The sequence below is a fragment of the Bombyx mandarina genome, chromosome 19, assembly GCF_030267445.1.
Source record: "Bombyx mandarina strain Sakado chromosome 19, ASM3026744v2".
Taxonomy (NCBI): domain Eukaryota; kingdom Metazoa; phylum Arthropoda; class Insecta; order Lepidoptera; family Bombycidae; genus Bombyx; species Bombyx mandarina.
Window position 1 is genome coordinate 319593 of NC_143225.1, and position 23375 is coordinate 342967.

Genomic DNA, 23375 nt, shown 5'->3' on the forward strand with positions numbered 1-23375 from the left:
GATGCGAGGCACGTTTGTCTTTCATTAGCAGACTGTCGACCGCTTTCATTAGGTGCCTCTTATTTATTGCAGCTAAGGGAAAAACTTGTGTTCATTATTTTATTAGCCACCAGCGATACTAGGCCTGCCTTTGACCGTGGTTAAGCTTGCGAAATGCCCTCGTTTCTACACTCCTACTAATTGAAGTATGAGCGTACAAGTTTCAAGTCAATAATGAATTATGTGCGAGAGAATTCCAACAAATGATCATATTAATATTTATCGTTTTAAGGAAATATTGGGTAATTTTTGAGGTTTTTGCGAGTGCGATTATAGTGTAGAGCTTGAAGCAGTACCTTCCGGCGAACGATTATATGCCACAGAAGTCAGAAGGTCGTCTGCATTACGTCTGATCTGTCCAAAGTGATCATTAGTTTCTCGAAGCACTCCATTTTTTATGGATATGGACGGCAGACGAGCATACTTGGATGGTAGGTGGTCGCACTCGCTCTTGGGCAATGCGAGAGGCACAGCCAAGCCACTGGCTACCGCTTGTTGATAATATGTATACTCTTTTTTATTTATTGCTTAGATGAGTGGACAAGCTCATAGCCCACCTGGTGTTAAGTGGTTACTGGAGCCCATAGACATTTATAACGTAAATGCGCCACCCACCTTGAGATATAAGTTCTAAGGTCTCAGTATATTTACAACGGCTGCTCCGCCCATCAAACCGAAACGCATTACTGCTTCACGGCAGAAATAGGCGGGGTAGTGGTACCTACCCGTGCGGACTCACATGAGGTCCTACCACCAGTAAAAAGTGCCACAGAAGGTCGTCTGCATTTACGGACGTCACGTATTAGTACATTGCTACCGTTAACCGTAGTAGGATTGTGGTATACAATTACGATATATTCACGAGCTCAGTAATATGTATACTAGGAACGGAAACTTCGATTTTGATCGACAACACCACGAATTGGTCACCGCAATGATTAATTAACGGTTTGTTCATTTGTTTCATTCGGTCTTTGAATAGAGAAAATCGAATGAAATATGAATGCGGGGTGTCGTTACGACATCCATCCTCTCGGAGACGCGGCCTAATTTTTTGCCTCGTCGCGTCTTCTGGAACCCGGCACTTTATTTTTACTGTAATCTGTAATTACATTTTGGAAGTTTTTAGGGGAAATTTCACGAGCTTTATTTAAAAAGTTTCCCTATTACAATTATGCTATTTTCGCGCCTTGCTTCTCTAATATGGGTAGCGACTCTCAAATCCGGATATGGACAGATTCTAGAGATTATTTGGCGTTTGATATCTTATATTTGTTCCTAACTAATCGTTGATATCTTAATGGGCTAATTATTGCAATTACTCACGGCCCGGTAGATGAGTTAGAATTACTAACACTGACGAGTGGAGCAAGAGGAGTGCTTTGCTGAATTTACCACTGGATCGCGCCCACTGTGAAGATCAGGGGAGAAATTCAGCGGGTATATGCTACAGAGGCCTGCACTGCTCTACCAGTGATGAAGGTTGTATCGAAACAGCACGGACCAGTATTCTATTACAAGTGCTTCATATATTTGAAGATATATATGATTTTACTGGTGGTAGGACCTCTTGTGAATCCGCGCGGGTAGGTACTACCACCCCGACTATTTCTACCGTGAAGCAGTAATGTGTTTCGGTTTGAAGGGTGGGGTTGCCGTTGTAACTATACTGAGACCTTAGAACTTATATTTCAAGGTGGATGGCGCATTTACGTTGTAGGTGTCTATGAGCTCCAGTAACCATTTAACACCAGGTGGGCTGTGAGCTCTTCCATTCATCTAAGCAATAAAAAAATTAAAAAAATCTCATCCGATCTCGCTATTGTTGTCCCCAACCATTACATACTGTTATTCAAATATAATGAGCTAGGAAACGGGCATATTGTGCAGTTAAACTAAAAGACAAATGAAGATTAAAATGAAATATAGCACCTGTAACAATGATAATTGAAAAGAGGTTTGGTATGGAACTTCTATGTGTTCTTGAGCTGTGACGTCATTGTATAAAAACGTATGTCTCTGTTTCTAAAATTGAAATGCTTGTAAACCTCTTACTTCTGAAAATATTTTAAAATTGTTTTTATTTATCGTTAGCGGAATGATACGACTTCATGTCTATAAAATCAAATTTCCATGGTTACAAGCAACATCAATAACATTCGAATAATATTTGATAACATTAAGATTGTAACTAGTATGTAGGAACATATTTCTGTACAATAATTAGCAGCGCGTGTAGCCCGCAGCAATACGCGCTTTAAGCGAGCAATCACCGCCTATTACTTTTTTACTGCCAGTTATTCCGCAATATTATCGCTCGCCTCTAGCTATGTTCCAATGTAAATAATAAGTTATACGATAAATATATTATAATTTGAAAATGCACGTTCTGATTGTCTGGTTTGGCTTCGGAAGAAGACCGCGCTGTTGTCTAATAAATGGAACTAGTGGTCCCGCAGTAGTCGAAATTCGACTATAATTAATTGGAATTGTAAGTTTGTACACTATTATGATTGTATTTTATACTTCTATAATCACAAATTTCGCCAAGACTACACTATAGAAAATATTCATAAAGACAAACAATATTTAATCTATTCTCAATTTGACAACAGACGTCAAGAACAAAGTTTGACAATAAATAAATAAATAGTATGCATGCGTGTGTGCGTCAAATACATTGTAGTGTGTGTAATGTTTTTTTTATTGATTAAATGTATTTTTTAGGAATCATTAAAAAAAAATTAGCATTCTGCACTCCTTCTCTATATTCTCTATAAGTGTGGGAAATTTCATACTCCTCCGTCCGCGCAATTTTCGTAAAAAGGGGTACAAAGTTTTTGCGTCACGTATTAATATATAGATTAGGGGCAGCGGTTTGATTCTGTCCCAAGCATTGCTGACATCCATGAGCGACGGTAACCACTCACCATCAGTTGGGCCGTATGCTCCTCTGCCTACAAGGACCATAAATAAAAACAGGCAAGTTGGTGACGTTCATTTTTGTGGCCGGACGTTGACTGTCTTTCATCGAATTGATGATCGCACCACGTGTTCGGGCTGTGAATAAGTGGCACGCGTGAGAGAGTTGAAGCCAGTAAACAAATAAACCCCAGAGAGACAGAGTACAGAAAGGGCAAGAGCGGCGGAATGCGCTCGGTGCGTAATTACTTTACCTGCACCAGACCGACGCTGGGAGCGACCAGTGGCAGGACTGTAGAGGCCAAGACCACATTGTAGTTATCACTAGGAACTAACTCTTAACTCAGACACACCGACTCAGTAGATTGAGAGTCAATGTTTTCTACAAACAGATAAAAACTTGGTAATTGGTGGAATATTGGTCCGTTATCTCAAATGGAGTGGTGGCCAACACATACACTAAAATCATATTTAAATAAATAAAAACTACAAATGAATAAAACTTAAGGTGGATGTTTGTTTCCGGTGTCTCTGTTTACCACGTTACAGAAAACGTCCATTACTGTCCATCTATTTTTAATTTCCGTAAAACCACTGTTAACGACAATAGGTAGTCTCTTTCTCTTCGGGGTCGTCGTACTCCCTTACGGGGGCACGGAGCGGGCCTCGGGGTAAACCCCACTACCCGGGCAGACGCTCCCTGCCACATAGGGCAGGGGTGAAATGGATGCAAGACTGGATTGGGGGGGGGCTGTTCGCAGCGCGCTTCGGCACACTCACATCGACAAAAATACATACATATATTTAATACGACGGGCTTGATGATGCAGGAGGAGTGGTGCCCGCGGACGACGCACCCCGGCGCCGGCTGCTGTCCTCTGCTTCCTAATGCTAATTTTTTTTTTTTTTTTTTTTTTTTTTTTTTTTTTTTTTTTTTTTTTTTTTTTTTTTTTTTTTTTTTTTCCCCTTACTATCTAACTACAACTAACTACAACTAAACTAAAGCTAACTAAACTACTATATACAACAGGGACAACAGTCAGCAACCGTGGGGCTCGCCACCGGCCCCATGCCGCGGCCCCACCTCTACAAACCAGAGGAGGAGCCGCGGCACTAGTTTGGCGCTCACCCGTTCTGGGCTCCCCAAAAGGAGAAGACCATCGCGGGGAGGGACCGATATGAAACACTCCCCAGACGGGGGAGTGGTCCACCCAACGGGGGTGGAAAATGGGTCCCCATAGGGGGGCACCCCAACGATGTGGGGGGAAGTGAAGAGTGTGGACAGCTCAGTCCCATGGGGGCACTCATTATGAGCACTCCCATATCACTCCGGTTAAGCCGACTATCTTACCATAGCCGGGGGTTCCAGTAGCTCCCTTGGTAGCGCCCGACCATCAGGTGGTCTGGCGTGCAAGGGAGCTATATTGTGGAGGTGCTCGTGGGGTCCACCGTCAGCCCGCTCGTAAAGATTACGAGCTAGCCTCCGGATGAACTCCTCGAGCGACTCCACATCCAGATCCCGGGCGATTACGTCATTTCTGACGTAACGCCCTGCTCCGACTATCGTGCGAAGAGCCAGATTTTGCTGGACCTGTAACCTCGCCCGCATACCCTGCGGGATGAGGTGATACCAGGCCTCAGCTGCGTACGTGATACGGGAACGGACATACGTCTTATAAATGCCGAGCTTAGTCCTGACCGGCAACCTGGAGGCCAACACCGGCCGGAGGAGGAATCTCGCACAGCGAGCGGCCGCCAACGCCTTATTGGCGTGGGCGGTCATCCTCAAACTCCGGTCGATATCGACCCCCAAGTACCGGACGCTGGATCTAAACTCGACATTAGCGCCACGGAGACTGAGCTGTCCCGGGACGACTGTTGTGCGGACCGGACCGAAGAGGATAGCCGCAGTCTTCCCCACGTTGACCGCGACCCTCCATCGGTCCAGCCACTGGGGCAGTAAGTCCAAAAGCCTCTGCATCCTCAGAATGGCCGCAGAGGGGACGTTGGATGACGAGAAGTAGGCGCTGTCGTCGGCAAACAGCGCCAACTTCACGTCTACTTCCCACGCTTGGAGGTTACCCTCGAGCGTGGGAATGTCGTTGGTGTAGAGAGCGTAGAGGAATAGAGCCAGGACGCTTCCCTGAGGAACTCCGGCCGTGACTGGGCGCACCGACGACTTGGCGCCCTCGACCGCGACAAAGAAGGATCTTCCCTCCAGGTACGACCCCAGCAGTCGCACGTAGGCGTGCTGGAGGTCCGTGTTCTGCACCAGCTTGTGGATCAGTCCCGCATGCCAGACACGGTCGAAGGCTTTCTCGATATCGAGAAAGACTGCGGCCGTGTACTGGCGCGCGTTGGACCGATCCGCCAAGTGGTGCATGACGCGGACCAATTGCAGCGTTGTCGAGTGACCGCTGCGAAACCCGAACTGCTCGGGTCTGGGAAGGATGTGCGGCGACACCCTTCTCAGCAGCAGCCTCTCGAACAACTTGCCCACATGCGACAGCAAGGTGATCGGACGATAACTGGAGGGATTTCTCCTATCCTTGCCGGGTTTGGGCAAGGCGATAACCTTGCCCAATTTCCAAATTCCCGGGAAGTGTCCTGTGGACAGAATGGAATTGAACAGCCGTGTCATATATGACACGACCGTTTCAGGGAAGTGGAAGAATGCGAGGGAGGGAATACCGTCCTCACCCGGCGCCTTGCGCCTCTTCATCCGCTTGATGGAGAGGCGCAATTCACTGGGAGTGATGAAAACATCATCTCCCAACGGAGGCACCGGGGAGGAGAGTAGGTTCGCTACGCTCTCTTCCACCGATTGGTGGAATGCGGCCTCTGAGGGTGCAGAGTCATTCGGAACGAACTGCCGCTCCAGCATTGCGGCCAGGACATCGGCGCGGGCCTGAGCCGAGAAGCATCGGTTGCCCCTCTCGTCCACGAGTGGACAAGTCGGGGCAGGCCGATTTGAGAGCTGGCGGCAAAGTCGGTGGAGGGACACAGAAGAGGGGTCCTCACGGGCCTCCTCAATCCGTTCCTCCCACGCGTAGCCCCGGAAGGAGCTAATCTTCGCCGCCAACTCCGCTTCCAACTCATTAAGCTCGCGCTTGATCCTGGGACAACGAGTTGTCGCCCAGAGCCTCCTCAGGCCCCTCTTCCGGCGAATGATCGCCTTCAGATGGGTCGGGAGTCTACCTCTGGGCCCGCCGCTGGGCACAAGAGTCGTCGCCTGGTCGATCGCTCCCCTGATGGAGTCGACAAGGCGGACTGCCGCATCGTCGACCCCATCAGGGGTATTGGGGTCCTGAATCACGGGAAGGTCGACTAGTCGTCTCTTAACGAGCTCCCAGTCGACCTTCGGTCGTAGGGGCGAAGTCGCAACCCGGGTAAGCCCCATTCCCAGTGTCACCAGGATAGGGAGATGGGGAGTACCCAGGTCGTACAGTGCCTCGATCGTTACGGGGCACCGTAGCCCCTTATGAACACACACGTCCAGCACATCGGGCTGGTATCGCGCGGCGGTAGGGACGTGCGTGGGTTCATCAGGGCCGACCACAGAGTAGTCGCCCCTATCGGCATCTTCTAACAGCCGCCTGCCCACTGCTGTGTTAAGTCGGGAGCCCCACGCGACGTGCTTCGCGTTGAGGTCCCCGACCAGCAGAGCTGGGCGGCTGTCGTAATTCAGGGCCCGTCTTATATCCTCAGGGTGAAACTCAGGCCCCGGGGGTCTATACGCGGCATAAATCCGCATATCCCCCCCCGAGGTGTGTACCCTCACACCGACCGATCGTGTCGATGAGAAGGACAGCAAATCCAACTGATCATGCACCACGTCCCGCCTGACGAGGGCCGCAGTGCCCCTGAACGGCCGCCCGGCAGGGGTAAGCTCGTCACGTCGGTACATGAAATAGTTGGGAATCCTGAACTCAACCTGAGGACTTAACATGGTCTCCCCCAGCAGTAAAACCTCAGGGTTGTACTCCCGGGCGAGGACCAATAGCTCGTTTTTACGGGATCTTATCCCGTCGGGGTTCCAATAGATGACGCGAAGCTCTTGGCTAGCCATTGAGCCTCGCTATCAGCTGGTAGAACCCCGACAGGATAGCCCCGACAGGGCTAGCGCCCGAGGCGATCTCGCGGATCACTCCGGAGATCACCTCGGCCAAGTTCTCCCAGAGCGCCAGCAGCCATGCAGCAAAGCCGGCAGGCTGGGAGGCCTGTCGACCGCTGCGGCGCTCGCGCTGAGGGCGGGGGGGAGGGGGGGCTGAGATGTGCCCGAGATGGCTGGTTGGGCCTGAGGCAGTGGGGTCGTTTCCGATTGTGAGATCGGTTGCGAAGTTGGGTCGATTGGGGGGTTAACGTCCACCTCCATTGTTGTCGAGATCGCGGGAGCCGGTGCAGCAGGAGCACTCACCACTGCATCCCGTTGAGCTTTCTTTTTTTGTTTTTTTTTTATTTTTTTAAGCCGATTTTTATTGGTTTTCGGACCTGGTACTTGTAGGGCTTGTGTTCCAGCACGGGCTGGGGCGCTGCTTTCGGAGTGGGGCGGTCTGATTGCAGCTCGTGAACCACGTGGGGTAGGAATAGGTATACCCCGCCGCGGAGCGTTGGCCTCTGCCATCAGCGTTGCCGCTGATGGATTGGCCTCCACTGACACGGCAGGGGGGATGGGTAAGGACAGGGGAGGGGGCTGGGGCTGGGAGGATTTCCCTTTCCCTTTCCCCTTCCCCTTCGGAATGGGAGCTACAGCAGGAAGAGCTGTGTTCCCGGGTCGAGGCACCGTTGGCGCAGGAGGAGGGACGGTTACTCCCATCATCCTGGCCTTCTTGCGGTAGACCGGACACCGCCTATCAACGGCGGCGTGGTCCTTCCCGCAATTGGCGCAGGAGAATGGGCCGTCCCTCGGCCTCGGGCAGTCCGCTACGACATGCTCCCCGGCACATCGAACACAACGGACCGCTCGGTGACAATTGTGGGAGGCGTGCCCGAAGGCCTGGCAGCGATGACACTGCGCAGGCCCGCGGGTTGGTCGCCATCCCTCAACTGTCACCCCCGGCAAGTACAGCAGTTCGTTGACTGCGTACAGGCGGGCGAGGTCGTCCTTCGAGAGGTGGTCCAAGGCTACGTGAAACACGCAGCCCGGGCGCCCTCTCTGGGACCTGATGCACCTGGCGTGACGAGCCGGGAACCCCAGCTCCTTCAGGGCATCGGTTATTTCTGCCGCGTCAGTATCGGCAGGGAGGCCCCGGACAGCCACCTTGGTCGGAATTTCCCCTGTCAGGGCATAGCAGTACCATTTAATGGTACTATCCCTGGCAGAGGCCCCCGACAGGTAGGCCTGGACCGCCCTGTATTCCTCTACCGACGTCGGCAGGAATCTAAAGCCGGCGCCGAAGGGTCGCACCGAGGGGGCGCGACCGAGGCGCTCCCTAATGGCCGCCATGTGGCGGGACCAATTAGGGAGGGCCTCCACCATTATTGGCGGATGTCGGCGCAGCTCCTCTTGGGCACGACCCTTCGGCCTCGGGGGAGGGACATGAGAGGATTGGGATGTCCTCTGGGTGGAAGGAATACTCGGCCTAGCTGCCATGGCAGCATAGGAGGTAGAGGGAGTGGGGTTAGGCATAGGGGCGTGACGTGGTCTGGTGGACTCGAGGTCCATGTACCTGGTGGAGTCCAGGTTACCCGCCGTGCCGCTTAGGGCGGGGGCACCTCGGGTAGAGTCCACCGGGATTGGGGATAAAGTTGGGGAAGGAGAGTGAGGAGGGGTTCTCAATTGCCTAGGAGCAATCCCTGTCCTGGCGGGTGCTCTAGGCTTGGGAACGGGTTGGACTGGGATTGGACTCCCAGAGGGGGAAGTGGATCTTGACGAGGAAGGAGTGATAGACTCGGTAGAGGAGTGATCCGTGGACGTGGTCACGCTCTCTTCTCCCTCCGACCTGGAGGAAGGGCCTATACGCGGGCGTTTATCTTGGTCACCCGATGAGCCTCGGTCAGACTCGGACCTGGCCTTCTTCCGCGGCCGAGAGGGTCCGGAGGGATCGGTCGACGAAGGAAAGGTACTTTCCACCGGTCCGACCCTCGGGAACCCCTTGGCCGCAGCCGAAGACCCGGACGAACTATCCAACCGAGGACCCATCGGGGCCATACGGACTGCAGGTGTTGGTGTAGGACGCAATTCGGGCATCGCCTGACGTCCCATTTGGGACGGGCCGGGTGTGCTGATATTAGGGGGTGAATTCCCCCTCGACATGACTTAGCCGACTTAAGTTTGGTCACAGCTAGAGTCGGTACATTCGTACTACTAATTACAGGTTACAGCAGACGACTGACCCAGCTTTCATGTTGGGAGTACCCAACACAACTATTGTAAAAATAAATGAATGAACTATAACTACTAATTGATAATAATAAACTAATTGGACAATTAAAAAGGAATGCAAAGAAAAAATTAAAATTAATAATTACGAATTTACTTACAATTAGGCCCGAAGCACACCGCAGGCATCCGCCGTGACCGGTTGGCCAAGTGTACGTAATTAAATAATAAACAGAATAATTAAAATGAAAACAGTGAAACAAACTTACCCTCAGGGGGTCCAGCTCGATCGACGTATAATATACTAAATTTAAACTATTGGATGACTACTACTATAAATATAAAACTAGTAATAACATAAGAATCAGAAGAAAGAGCTAGAATTCCACCCCAACTTAAAATAAGATGGGGATAGAATACCAGCACTAAGAATTAATTAAATTATATACTACAGCAAATACTCAACCGGCAACGACGGGAAAGCCCGCAATATGTCCCGTGGCAATCGAAAGAGAATATAAAACTCAAAAGGACAGACAAAAATGCTTAAAATTTAATGACTAAACTGAACTACAATAGAAATGATCACTTATGAAAGTGGGACGGCCGCCAGTATGTAATCAGGCACAATTTGAAATTTAAAAAGGAAATAAAAATATTAAGGTTATGAAGGGTATATCTAAATTTACGACTAATTATTTGTACATAAATTGCCGCAGTGGCGCTAGTAGGTAGTTGAATTAACTACCCTCTGAAACTAATTACTAATAAATAAATGAATTAAATTAAAGCTTAGGTTAATTGTATAAAGAATAAGGAATTAAAATTAGGATATAAAATTAAACTATAACAATGAATCAATAACTATATAAGAACAATAAACTATTTAACCTAAGACGGAACTAACTAAGTACTGGTTTCCCGACGCTGCCGTGATCCACCACCATAATCGGCTTACGCGGGTTTGGTAACAGCCCCTCCTAACCCCGAAGGGTAGGGGAGGACTGGGAACGGACACAGCTGGCCAGACTCGAAGGCGCTAACGTAACTCGGTTTTTATTCTTAGAATAAAATGAGTACGCAGCTTTTCCAGGCTGATCGACAACTACCCGCAATTAACCAATGTTAGGAAAGAAAGTGTCGAACAACTCACCTGGTCCCGGGTCCTGCGTTACGTTGCTCGGAACGTCTCCGCGCCGACACAACACCGCTAGATTCGCAACACACACGCTTTGGGCACACACTATCCGCACAGCACAACACAGTAGGGGCCTCGTAGCACTGGTGTCCCGGGCAATAGGTAGTCGAAAATAGAAGCGGGCTTTTGTTCAAAAATAGCTTTGTGGCAGACAAAAGCTTTTGAATATTCGTCACAAAAGCTTATATTTATACACGGAGCTGATGGCTTTTTTGGGAAATTGTTTGAAAAGCTCGTACTTAAGATTCGTGCTTTTTCATATGCCTGCAGTGGCTCCAATACGATAAAAAAGTTTGTTTAAGTTCAAACTAAGAAATTGAAAAAAAGAAAACATCTATTATGTAGAGTCGCCATCTCTGTCACACAATGACGACAATATTTTGTTCTATTATTTTGTTTAGATAATTTAATAAATTGATGCTCATGTCATTACAACGGTGTGATTTCTGTAGCGGGAACATCGCGAGCACCCACATGACGCTGCACGGTCATGAGCGTATAGTGTTGCCACCGAAACTAAATTAGGTAATTGGGTTATGGCTAACCTGTTCTGGTCTCAATCCAGGCGGAACCCAGGTATACTCTTCCAAAGCACATCCGGAATCGTCGTCGCTTTGAGAATGCCGATGAGGATCCACTGGTTTCATCAACCGTTCAGCGTGTTCTAGTAGACCCCTGAACTTCCCTTGAGGCACTGGATGGGGGGATAGCGACATCGCTGACTGCGGGGATAGAGGGTATGGCTGCGCTTGGCTTGACTGTCCTTGGTAACTCACAGCTGGAGGATAGTTCTGATTCAATTGGGAAGTGCTATGGCTGTGAAGTAGGTTGTACTCAGGGTAGTGACCCTGAACTGGTTGGCTTCTTCGAAAGTTAGGATAGGAATATGGATGGGGGGAGTGACTCGGTGCTGAGGATCCACTGTGGCTCGGCTGCGGGGAGGGGAGGGATTGCCTCGGTGATGTGAGTGGCGATGACGGCGCTGGCGGTGGAGGTGATATAGGCTGCTCTTGCAGGGGAGGCGGTGATGAGCCCGTCGGTGACACCACGCAGTTTCGGCAAACAGGTCTGGAATAGAAGATAATTTTAAATAAAATAATATTTTATCTAAATAAAAATATTTTATTTATCTATAATAGTGAAATAGTTATAATTAGTGCACAAACTGCCGGTTACTGTTATTTTTCATGATAATTTTACTTTCAATACAATTGCTAGTAACAAGTACGCTTTTTTCTGGGTCTTTGAAGCGTTTGACGAGTTGAGAAAAATTCAGATTTTTATTACTTTTGTAGGTAGACAATTTAGTGTCCTATCTGATGGTGAGCGGTCACCTTCAGAATATCGGAACCCGTAGCCAAGTTGGCAGCCTAAATTCAAAGCTATAAGCTACTTTGGAACAAGTTATTTGTACGGGACACAGTTACTATATAATGGCTGCGCTTCTCTTAAATGATAACTCTCACTTGCCGAAACGTAGGACTCTTAAACTAGCCTCATGTTGTTACCGTCACGGGTCACGGTTTCGACAAAATGAATAAAATTTACCAGTGTCAACAAAATAATAAAAAATCGTATCTGCGAACACCACCGAACACATGTACATAAATGAGCCTCTTCTTATCTTACGCAAAGGCTACACTTCTGTATATGAGATTTTCCCCTACATATGCTGATAGCCTTGAGAGGCTATTTCAGCTTCTCCTTGACGCGTAGGTGAGCTCACGGGGTTCAAACCGAGAGTGTTGCTAACACTGGCCCTAGCAAGAGCAGTGTTTCGCAGAATCTATCACCGGATCCGAAACGCGACCCTTTGTCGACGGGTTCGATGAGGACGGTGACTGGAATATTTTTATTTTTATTTATTTTTTATTGCTTAGGTTGGTGGAAGAGCTCACGGCCCACCTGCTGTTAAGCGGTTACCGGAGCCCATAGACATCTACAATGTAAATACCGCCACCTACTTTGAGATATAAGTTCTAAGGTCTAGTTACAACGGCTGCCCCACCCTTCAAACCGAAACGCATTACTGCTTCACGGCAGAAATATGCGATTAACATAATCAAATGAAGATACATACGATCGAGCTGTTGTTTGCAACATTAACATACTTGGGAATATAAGAAGGCGCAATAAGTTTACTGACTGGTCGCGAATGAGGTTATTACATGTGAAACACTTTAGATTCCGTTATAAAGATGCGATTAAAATTATTTTATTTACGAAATACTTAACAAGGACTTTCTTAATTAAATTAAGGTCTTTTTATGTCATTTGTTAATGTTCTTCCCATAAATCGATATACTCGTAATTAATTTTTACTGGTGGTAGGACCTCTTGTGAGTCCGCGCGGGTACGTACCACCACCCTGCCTATTTCTGCCGTGAAGCAGTAATGCCTTTCGGTTTGAAGGGTGGGGCAGCCGTTGTAACTATACTTAAGACCTTAGAACTTATATCTCAAGGAGGATGGCGCATTTACGTTGTAGATGTCTATGGGCTACTCTGACCAAACACCAGGTGGGCTGTGAGCTCGTCCTCCCATTTAAACAATAAAAAAATAAAAAATAAAATTTAACATTAGAATCCAATGCGTCTTTACACAGAAGATGATAATTTAAAAGGAACGTAAACAAGATATTTCTTAAATTGTTTTTTGTTTTTATTTTTTATTTAGAATTTAGAGCAATTAGTTTGAGTTTGCTGGATGTTTGAAAGCGAAAGACAAAAATAGAAAACGAATATATGCATTTTCTGATTTCAATGGTAGGTAGAAGTAGGCTTCTCGGAGGCCGCTGTTCCCACAATCAATTATAATTCGACATCTCAAGCCACAATTCGTGACGCGGTCCAGTTTCACCTATTGTCTATTGTCAAATGATCACAAGTGGGTGCAATAATTTACCGTATGACAATAACTTTCATATTCGCGACTATCAATCTTTGTGTCCATGAGACAATTTCCGCGGTAGTTTTTTTTTTATGTAGTAGTGTGAACGGTGGTCCGACCCATGTGGTTTTAATTTATTATCATACATATCATAATGGGTATTCCACCACCAGTCTTGAGATTTGAGGTCGAAGCTTTAGTTAGATTAAAATGACTGTTCTGGTCTTTGAACTGAGAACCATTACTTGGATAGACACCATTATATGAATTACGCAAATTAATAAGTCTTTTGAGTTCTTTGTCTATTACACAATGTTATCTCTTTATGATAGTCGTTCGAGAGCACATGTCGGATGGGGTTATCAGTTAGTTTTTTTTTTATTGCTTAGATTGTTGGACGCGCCACCTGGTGTTAAGTGTTTACTGGAGCCCATAGACATCTACAAAGTAGACGCGCCACGGCTGCTCCACCCTTCAAACCGAAACGCATTACTGCTTCACGGCAGAAATAGGCAGGGCGGTGGTACCTATCCGCGCGGACTCACAAGTGGTCCTACCACCAGTAATTACGCAAATTATAATTTTTCGGGTTTGATTTTATTACACGATGTTATTCCTTCACCGTGGAAGTCAATCGTGAACATTTGTTGAGTACGTATTTCATTAGAAAAATTGGTACCCGCCTGGGATTCGAATACCGCACCGCATTCGTTGCATCGCTTCAACACGAATGCACCGGACGTCTTATCCTTTAGGCCACGACGACTGCAATTACGGATGCTTTACTAAAGTTTGCACCACTGTTTCCGATTTAGTGCAAATTATGTTTTGGTATTATGTGGTTACCAGAGCGCATGGACCTCAACAACGTAAATACCGCCACCCACCTTGAGACATGAGTTATAAGTCTCCGTTTTAGCCCGGCTGCTCTGCCCTTCAAACCGAAACGCATTACTGCTTCACGGCAGAAAGAAACGAAGTGGTGGTACCTATCCGTGTGGGCTCATAAGACGCCCTACTGGTGGTAGGCTGTTTAACCCTGGGCTGATACGAGAGCTGTGAAGTTACAAAATCGCGGGTCCGAGCACGCAATAAGCATGCGATCGTTGTACAACCCATCGTAGTTACGTAATAACTAGTTTCCGATTGCGATGCGTCATGTCCTCATTTGAATTGATTTTCTCTCTTCAATGAGATAAACTGGAAGTCGTGCTTTCACTGTGATGTGATTATAATCATAAACAATTTACTAGTTTGAAATACAGACGTTTACATAAATCTAATATTGACAAACCAAAGATTTGTTAACATTAAAGTGGCGATAGTACGAGAAAGGTTGCCAAAAACTAGATAGGCTAATGTGACACGCCTAGAAGACGGACGGACAAGCATACGACCCATCTGGTGATGTGTGGTCATCGTGGCTCAAGAGCACCGACAATGTCAGGGCTATATCGAGTTTTATATTGTGGGTCAAAGGTAATAAAAAAATGTAATATTGTAAATTTTAATCGAAAAGTTTACCAGTCATATATACGTACATACGGATTACAATTTACGACTACTTTTACGATTTTATATCGCGTTTTTTCATTCAACTTAAAATTTCCAATAACACATTTGAGCTGTAGGGAATGTTTTGGAAATTAACATTTTTAGAGGTCACATACGAATACATTTTAAATAAACAATTTGAGCGCGCGTTTAAGGTCATAAAACGGGCATGGGGTTCGAGATGCCGCTACGTGATGCCGTCCGCAGACCACGAAGCTAGGTGTTGTAACGGCCTTAGCGGCTCTACTCTTTTTTTATTTTATTGTTCAGATGGGTGGACGAGCTTACGGCTCACCTGGTGTTAAGTGGTTACCGGAGCCCAGAGACACCTACGACGAAAATTCCGCCATCCACCTCGAGACATGAGTTTTTAGGTTTCAGTTTTTACAGTACAACGCGACGGCTGCCCCACCCTTCAAACCGAAAAACATTCCAGGATTGATCTCAGGAGACAGTCTATAGCGACAGTCTACGAAAGGCAAGCGGACACCAATAAAGTTATAATTTCAAACTATATATGAAGGATGAGAACTAATTTCAAACTATCATCCATAAAGGTTTTTTTTAATGGGTCAGTGATTTTTAGTTTGGATTTTGCAGCTTACCTTCACCTACTGTCGTATTCAAGAATGGTTCCGACCCACCATGTGTGTACAGACGGAGAAGAGAACAATGAGTCAATCCACGCTCGACATACAAACATCTTTGTTACGCTACAGTCATTGAACAAACTTTCTAAACTAATTCATCCAATTATGATTAATGATTTAAAAAAACATTACTTATTACTTATGCTCGAGTGACGTATCGATTCTAATTCGAACCGTGATCGATCGTGTATCGATTATGATTTGGTATAACAAATATGTATATTGCTCGTCATTGTTCACTGTAGGTCTTAGTTCTCGACATCAGAATTGTAAGGTCAGGTCTAATTTTTATGATCCCTACTTTTTGAGAATTGTGTATTTGAAATTAATATTTTATTTATTTATAATTTGTATTTATAAACATTTATGTAAAAATAAAATTTCCACTGTTTCAAAATCTTCTGTTATAATAATAATAATAATAATAAATTAATTAACACTTTTTTTATTGCCTTTCTAGTCAGACGAACATACGGCCCAGCTGATGGTGAGTGTTTACCGTCGCTCATGGACGTCAGCAATGCCAGGTGCAGAGCCAAGCCGCTGCCTACTACTTTTATTACGCCTTGCTCATTTTTGTTAGCCGTCCTCGCCATCGTCCTTTTCGCTATTATTCAGTCTGTCATTCTCTTTTCCCTTTCTTTCCCTTTTTTCTCACTCACATCTTAACGCTCAGTTCCACCGTCTTTTTATACATTCCGTTCTTCCCAAACATACAAATACTTTTAATGTACGTGGCGTAAAAGGAAGAAAATAGGTGTCTCTTTTGTCGTAGCTAGGCTAGCTAAAAAGCTACTAACGACTTTGAAAATAAAATTAAAAATTCCCCAGTTTCTTCTATAATCCGAAAAGCTGATAGCTAGATTGATACAATGAAAAAAGTACTTAACCATGGCCCTATTTAATGCTTAGGTGATCCTGAAACAAATTTCGTGAAGAGGTCTCCTGAATAGGAGGTGCTGGTGAAAATGGGTATCTGCGGTTGCGGTCGGCCTCACATTTGGGTTGTCGGTATCAAATTATATTCAATTACATGTAATATGTTACCTGCTGTTGTCATTTAATATCTGTCTGTGTTTATTGTCCAGTTGGCTCGGCTTTGTTACAAAAGCAGTTCGAGTCTTTAGACTAGCGGTTGGCAGATTGTAGCCCCGTTTGCAAAGCTATCGGGTTTGAATTTTAAGAATGAGAGGTTAAGACCTCAGACCTCAGATCTCAGACCTCAGACCTCAGATCAGGGCCCGTATACTTAATTAATACGTGGTGCTAATGCATTACATAAGACAAAACTAAGAACCTGCTCCTTCACCGTGGAAGTGGTTCGGATATACAGTAACATTAGGTACTAACAAAAAATGCATTGTACTGCACTGCTATCAGGATTTGAGTTTAATCTCGTTTTGGATACGCTGCGAGTTTTACCCATTAGACTACGGAATCTTTTTGCTTTCTCCTTGGTTTTTCCCATCGTAATTGGGGTCGGCCTTCCGAATCTACATCCGGTCTGCAGCTATCAAATTAAGATCAACAGGTATATTATGCAAAATAATATTCTTTAGTTTCTCTGACGGCTAGCTTTAAAAACAATACGGATTTATTTCACTGTCTCAAACATAGCTCATAGAAATGTGTGAAAACAACTCATTCAGGACACAAATCTTTATGAAAGTTATTTAAATCGATAAATGTCGTTCTACTAATTTCTTAAAATGTTTTAAAGTTGTGAATGAAAACTGTGAACAGAATGAATTCAACAAATTATTATTGATTTCTCATTGACTAGAATTGAAAATATTGTATTCGGTAATTAAATAAAATGCAGAGAATGAACAAACCACCGCAATGCCAAATATCGCCGATCATCATTCTCGTCGAACCCGTCGCTTGCGACGAAGGGCTGGACGAGTAAATTAACCCACAGACACAGCCCACTGAGTTTCTCGCCAGATCTTCTCAGTAGGTTGCGGTTCCGATCCGGTGGTAGATTCTGCGAAGCACGGATCTTGCTAGGGCTCGTGTTAGCAACGTCAGGTTTGAGCCCCGTGAGCTCACCTACTAGTTAAGGTTACGCTGAAATAGCCTCTCAAGGTTGTTACTGGCCTTTTACTGGTGGTAGGACTTCTTGTGAGTCCGCACGGGTAGGTACCACCGCCCCGCCTATTTCTGCGTGAAGCAGTAATGCGTTTCGGTTTGAAGGGTGGGACAGCCGTTGTGACTATACTGAGATCTTAGAACTATATCTCAAGGTGTGTGGCGCATTTACGTTGTAGATGTCTATGGGCTCCAGTAACCACTTAACACCAGGTGGGCTGTGAGCTCGTCCACACATCTAAGCAATAAAAAAAGGCTTATCAGCTTAGGTAGGAAGAAAAAAACTAAGTATCGACACAGCCGTGACCGGCTATCAGCACCGATATTTGGCTTCAGACTTTTGTGAGTCGGAGACATTTCAGAACATCCGACGTTCCGATGTCTTTTATTACCTTAGTTAAGGAGAGAAGTTCATGACCTATCTGGTCTTAAGTGCGGGCATAGACACTACAAATTTTGATGGGTTGAATTGGGTTCAAATGGTTGTCTCCGATGTTATATAATTATGAGAATCCGTTATTAGTCGACAGGGGCATCGGTGACCGGTCCGGTATTTACGAGCAGCGCCGCAACGCGCCGTGTACAGAACCTTTCTCTCAACGCGCTGTTTTTTATTTCCATTTAACGCCTTATTAAACTTCACTACTCGTTTTGAAGTTGCCAGTTGATTTTTATTGCTCAGGGAAAATATCCAAGGTTAGATCACACTTCGTGGTTCATGAAGAAAGATGGAGACGATGATCCTAACCTTAACTAGTTTTTTAAACAGAACACAATATTATTGGCGGACTAAATTACATTAACTAAAATAATGAATCGTAAAATGTAAATTATAGCATAAGATAAAAGTGAATATATTGATATTGCATTAATTATTCTACCTTTAGGTATAGGTCTCATAGAGGCACTTATCACCTTTTCGATATCTACGAACTGCGGCAACCACTAACTGTCTGATGGACCATGAGATCGTCTGACAGCTGGCTACAAAAACGCATTGATAGCATTCAATTGAGCAACTAATAAACAAATATATTTTAATGGTTTGCAATATAAACCTCATATTTAATAATAATTCTTAACATCTACACTCTATATAACCATATTATTTATATACATACCTAATCATATTAATATAAATAATCATAATCCTTACAATAGTAAATCTAACTAAACAGGGAACCGTTAAAGAGCTTCATCGTGGCCCAGCACCGGCGCGGTGTCCAGTGCGCACGTAGCACGCAGAGTGTAGCGCCCCGTGACGGGACATTCCCACATATCGCAGTCGGGGTCGCCCGCGACACGAATACATTATCACAACATCATCTATTGTATTTGTTTTCACATGTGTCGTTGTAAAGCACGCACGTATTATTAGAGGCACTGCATGAGTCCCATGGGTACGATTAGCAGCCGGCAGTTCGGAGGCAATCGGTGGATCGGAGTATTTCTGCCGCATTCGAGGTGTTTGATACGATTGATGTTTCGACCTCATTCTCAAGGTGAGTGAGGGCATTCGCTTTCTTATGTATTCAGTACAATTTTGTTCGTAGGCTTGTTTACCTTGCTTAGAATAATGGGAATGAAATAAAAACCGACTGTCTAATAATTTCGGTTAGGTTATACCTAAGCATACGAGTAAGAGTAATTGTTATAAAATTGTTATAAAATTAAGTATGTGCCAGTCTGCACGGGCCTTTACCACGTGCGTTTACCACGGGCCTTTACCACGTAAAATTGTTATGTGATCTTGTGAATACACAAAACCTTGATGAATAAATGAACTCCTAACCCGGATCCTGTGATATAGTATTCAATTTGACACAGCAGTCGACCAGCTGACATTGTCCGCCAATACCAGCAGACATTGTCTGCCAATACCAGCGACAGCGGTCTGCGGAAGTCTATCGCCCCTATAATCTTGAGTTATTATATGATTGAATATAAGGCCAGCTTTATAGAGCAAAGGAACACTTGAACGGCCTTGACCTTCGCGTGCAGTAGACCGGCAAAACACTATGAGGTTTCCTTTTGTTTTAAACGTAATTATAAGTTTTCCATTTGATGAGATTTATGTATTCTATTACAAAGAGCAGTAATATTGGGGCCCCCCGTTAAGACACTGCTGCAGGTCTTTGAGAGTTCGTCAACTTTAGGGTGGGGTGTACCGTGAGTAAGACCGGATGGGTACCATAGTCCTATTTATTAAGGTCTACAGTAACTGGCTTACAAACTATTGAATAATCAAGACTTCCATCTCGCTCTTGATTGTGTGCGGAGGGATTTAACTCGTTAAAAACTATGGAAAGCACTTACAAGCAGGAGGGTAAGTTTGTTTGCCAAAAAACTAGCGCGAGCGCACGCAGAGCCCAGTTTCTATGGAAAGTGTGGGATGCTTAACGACGAAGGGAAGATCTTCCAGCGAGCGGGTGATATTGCTTGGTAGACCGACGGTCCAAATGTTGTTGTTCGGAACTTGTATATATGCGCTTTATCTTGAAAATGTCGTAAGCGAGATTCAGGCATCTGTCAAATATCTTGCGTTGTATGATGGCTACCGCCACAGATAGATACACATTGATTGTATCTTGATTTTGATTGTACACATTGGTAGTGTACACTCAAAATCAAGTGTGTGACCGTGCTCTTTCAAAATTATTATTTACAAGCAACTGTGGTGTGATGGTGGTGCTTGGTCGTCAGTCTCGGACACGACTCGAGTTATTTACAGACTGAGGAGGAGAACGGGAGAGAGGTCGATATAATTAACACCGGGCTGTTTTAAACTGTTAGTATAAGGTTTAAGAGCCGCTTTTTCTATAGTAAAACAGTTTGCTTAATTTCTTTATACTTGGATACTGCTTAAATCTAATAAATGTTCTGTCCTGTTACGTGTCCATAAAACAAGGAGCTAGATTATTCAGTTGTAGCACGTGATTTGGCTGTGTTCCTGCCTTTCACAGCCAAGTTCATGAGCAACAGATGAGACTTCAGAGAAACTATAGGTGATTACCTTTTAAGCGCTAAAAATATGTGAGAAGATTCTACGTTTTTTTTTTTTATTACCCTTGTAGGCAGACGAGCATACGGCCCACCTGATGGTGAATTGTTACTGTCGCTTATGGACTTCAGCAATTCTAGGGGCAGAGTCAAGCCGCTGCCTACCGTAAAGTACTCTCCTCAAGCCTTGTTTGAAGAAGGACATGTCATAGCGTTCGGAGAACACCGTGAAGGGGAGCTTATTCCAAAGCCGGATGGTACGTGACAAAAAAGATCTTTGGAAACGCACTGGTGGATGGACGCAGTGGCTCAAGGTAGTATGAATGAACTCTACTCTGGGGGCGGGCGGTGCGATGGTAAACCGAGATGATGTATTGTCTCGAACAATTCCTCAGAGTACTCTCCATGGCAAATCCAGTACAAAATACAGAGGGAACCGAAGTCCCTCGGCAGACCCAGAGGTTCCAAACGATCCGTGAGAATTTTAAATGTTAAATAAATCAATGGTTTTTTAAATAAGGTAGCGTTTGCGACTGCTGGACACTCATTTACTCTTCTGTGGTGAGCCTGATACGTCGTGCCAACTGAATACCGACCACGCTATGCGATGCACAATGCTATACCGGCAGACAGGTACTAATGGTGCAGAATCCACTGTTGGAGCCTATCATTTCGGGATGGAGGTCACGACTCTTACAAATGAAGAAGCGAAGCCAAAAAAAGTGAAGTGAACATACAGAGAATTTTAAAAGTTAATTAATTTCCAAAATAATACCTTTATCAAGTTATTTATTGCATAATTCCGTAGAGTACTTCATGTCTAAATTGGTACATTTATTGATCACGATTTCAAATCGAATCGGACCCACCTAATGAGCCTGATTTACCGCAAGTCGGCTTTAATAGGCCATTTTAAATTGATCTCACATATCTTACTCAATGTATTGCCGAAGAGATCTATATATTTAGAGAATGTCCAATAATTTCAGACCCTATAGGTTCTCGTATTTGAATGGCTCTAGAGGTCTTTATAAAAAAATACTACTCTAGTATTAATTCGTCTATCAGGTTCGTTAAGTTCAAAGTGTTTTATGGCTCAATTTAAGTTGGATATAATTAGTTGGTTTGTTGGTTAAAAAAAAATTAAGTTATTCGCGAGTTTGCAATAAATGACGAGGGAAAATTGCAAAAACGAATCAATTGATATGAACATCGCCAATTTTGAGACGAGTATAAAAAGTTTAATATCCTAAGAGCTTCCGTGGCCTGATGAATATAATGGCTCTGGTGTCCACATATTCATACTTCGTATTATACTAGTTATGTGACTTGCCGGAATTCAAATCTTGAGTCTTGCGGTGGGTCTTGAGCTGGTACCGATTTTTAAACAAAGCACATCTTCACGAATGACTTTGCAAGGGAAGGAGGTGAAATCACACAGTAATAATCATTTGCGTCCCTTTTTGTTTATGTACGCGAGTTGTAATTAACTATATGGATGTTAAAGTTAAATATCACATATTAATGGATAGGCGATAAAATCCAAGTTATAATTAAAAACAAATGAAAACTTTGATTAAAAACAAACTTCTCAATTTAACGTTTAAAACTTAATGTTTCGGAAATAGACGTATGAGAAATATAATATGAAAATTTGGAATAGCGTCAAAAGTTCCGTCAACAGCTACAGATTTTTTGGTAAAAAAAATCTAATATTAATAAAAATAATCTAATATTTAATAAAAAATAAAAAGACGTGCCCGCTGAGTTTCTTGCCAATTCTTCTCAGGACGGAAGCTAGTTCTTGTGAATTGGCGGTAGTTGTTTTTGACGTTCAACAAGTATGTACTTTCATTTATGTTGATTTTTTTTTTTGATTTGATTTGTTGGGGAACGAGCATACGGTCCTCCTGACGGTAAGCAGTCATTAACATCAGTCAAAGTCGCTCATTAACATCAGCAATGACAGGGGCATAACGAAACTTACTAACTATTATTACCAGTTACTATCCGAAGCTTAGAACAGCCTTGCTTCAAAATCACGACAGGCACTTATTTGTATATAAATATAGAATGTATGGAGGACGTTTAGTAACTCGGTAACCCAACGCTGACACATACGCGTGAGGTTAGAAAGCGGATTAAATTACTGCGGTCTCATAGTGTAAGTGACAGACAATCAGAGATACTGTCAGACACTGGCTGCCACAGGAAATAATGTTATTTCTTTTTAAGTGCTGTTGTTCACTGCGAGCGAATAGAAACTTCTAGTAGGTGAGTCTAAAGACAATAGAGACTTCGATTGGACTGGTCTTCGACGTTAATCTTTCCTATACACTAAACTGGTGGTAGGACCTCTTGTGAGTCCGCACGGATAGGTACCACCGCCCTGCCTATTTCTACCGTGAAGCAGTAATGCGTTTCGGTTTGAAGGGTGGGCAGCCGTTGTAATTATACCGAGACCTTAGAACTTATATCTCAAGGTGTAGATGTCTATGGGTTCCAGTAACCACTTAACACCAGGTGGGCTGTGAGCTCGTCCACACATCTAGGCAATAAAAAAAAATCGTAAAAAGGCAATCATTTAAAGAGCTTTAATTACTAGATTTGCTTTTTTCGCTGTCAAAGTAGGAGGCCGCAATTATCACAATGTATGGTCTAAAATTCATAAAAAGAAAACACTTTTAATAACATACGACATTAGTTAAGT

General features: G+C 44.6%; 1 protein-coding gene across 9 annotated transcripts in view; it reads right to left on the bottom strand.

Moving 5' to 3' along the window:
* Nucleotides 1–23375, bottom strand: part of esn (espinas) — a 366713-nt gene that overhangs the window by 93942 nt on the left and 249396 nt on the right. For all 9 annotated transcript variants that reach the window (XM_089735177.1, XM_089735176.1, XM_089735174.1 and 6 more), the window contains one exon: nt 11027–11549. In XM_089735177.1, coding sequence (XP_089591303.1) covers nt 11027–11549 — 523 coding nt within the window. The remainder of the gene's footprint in view (nt 1–11026; nt 11550–23375) is intronic.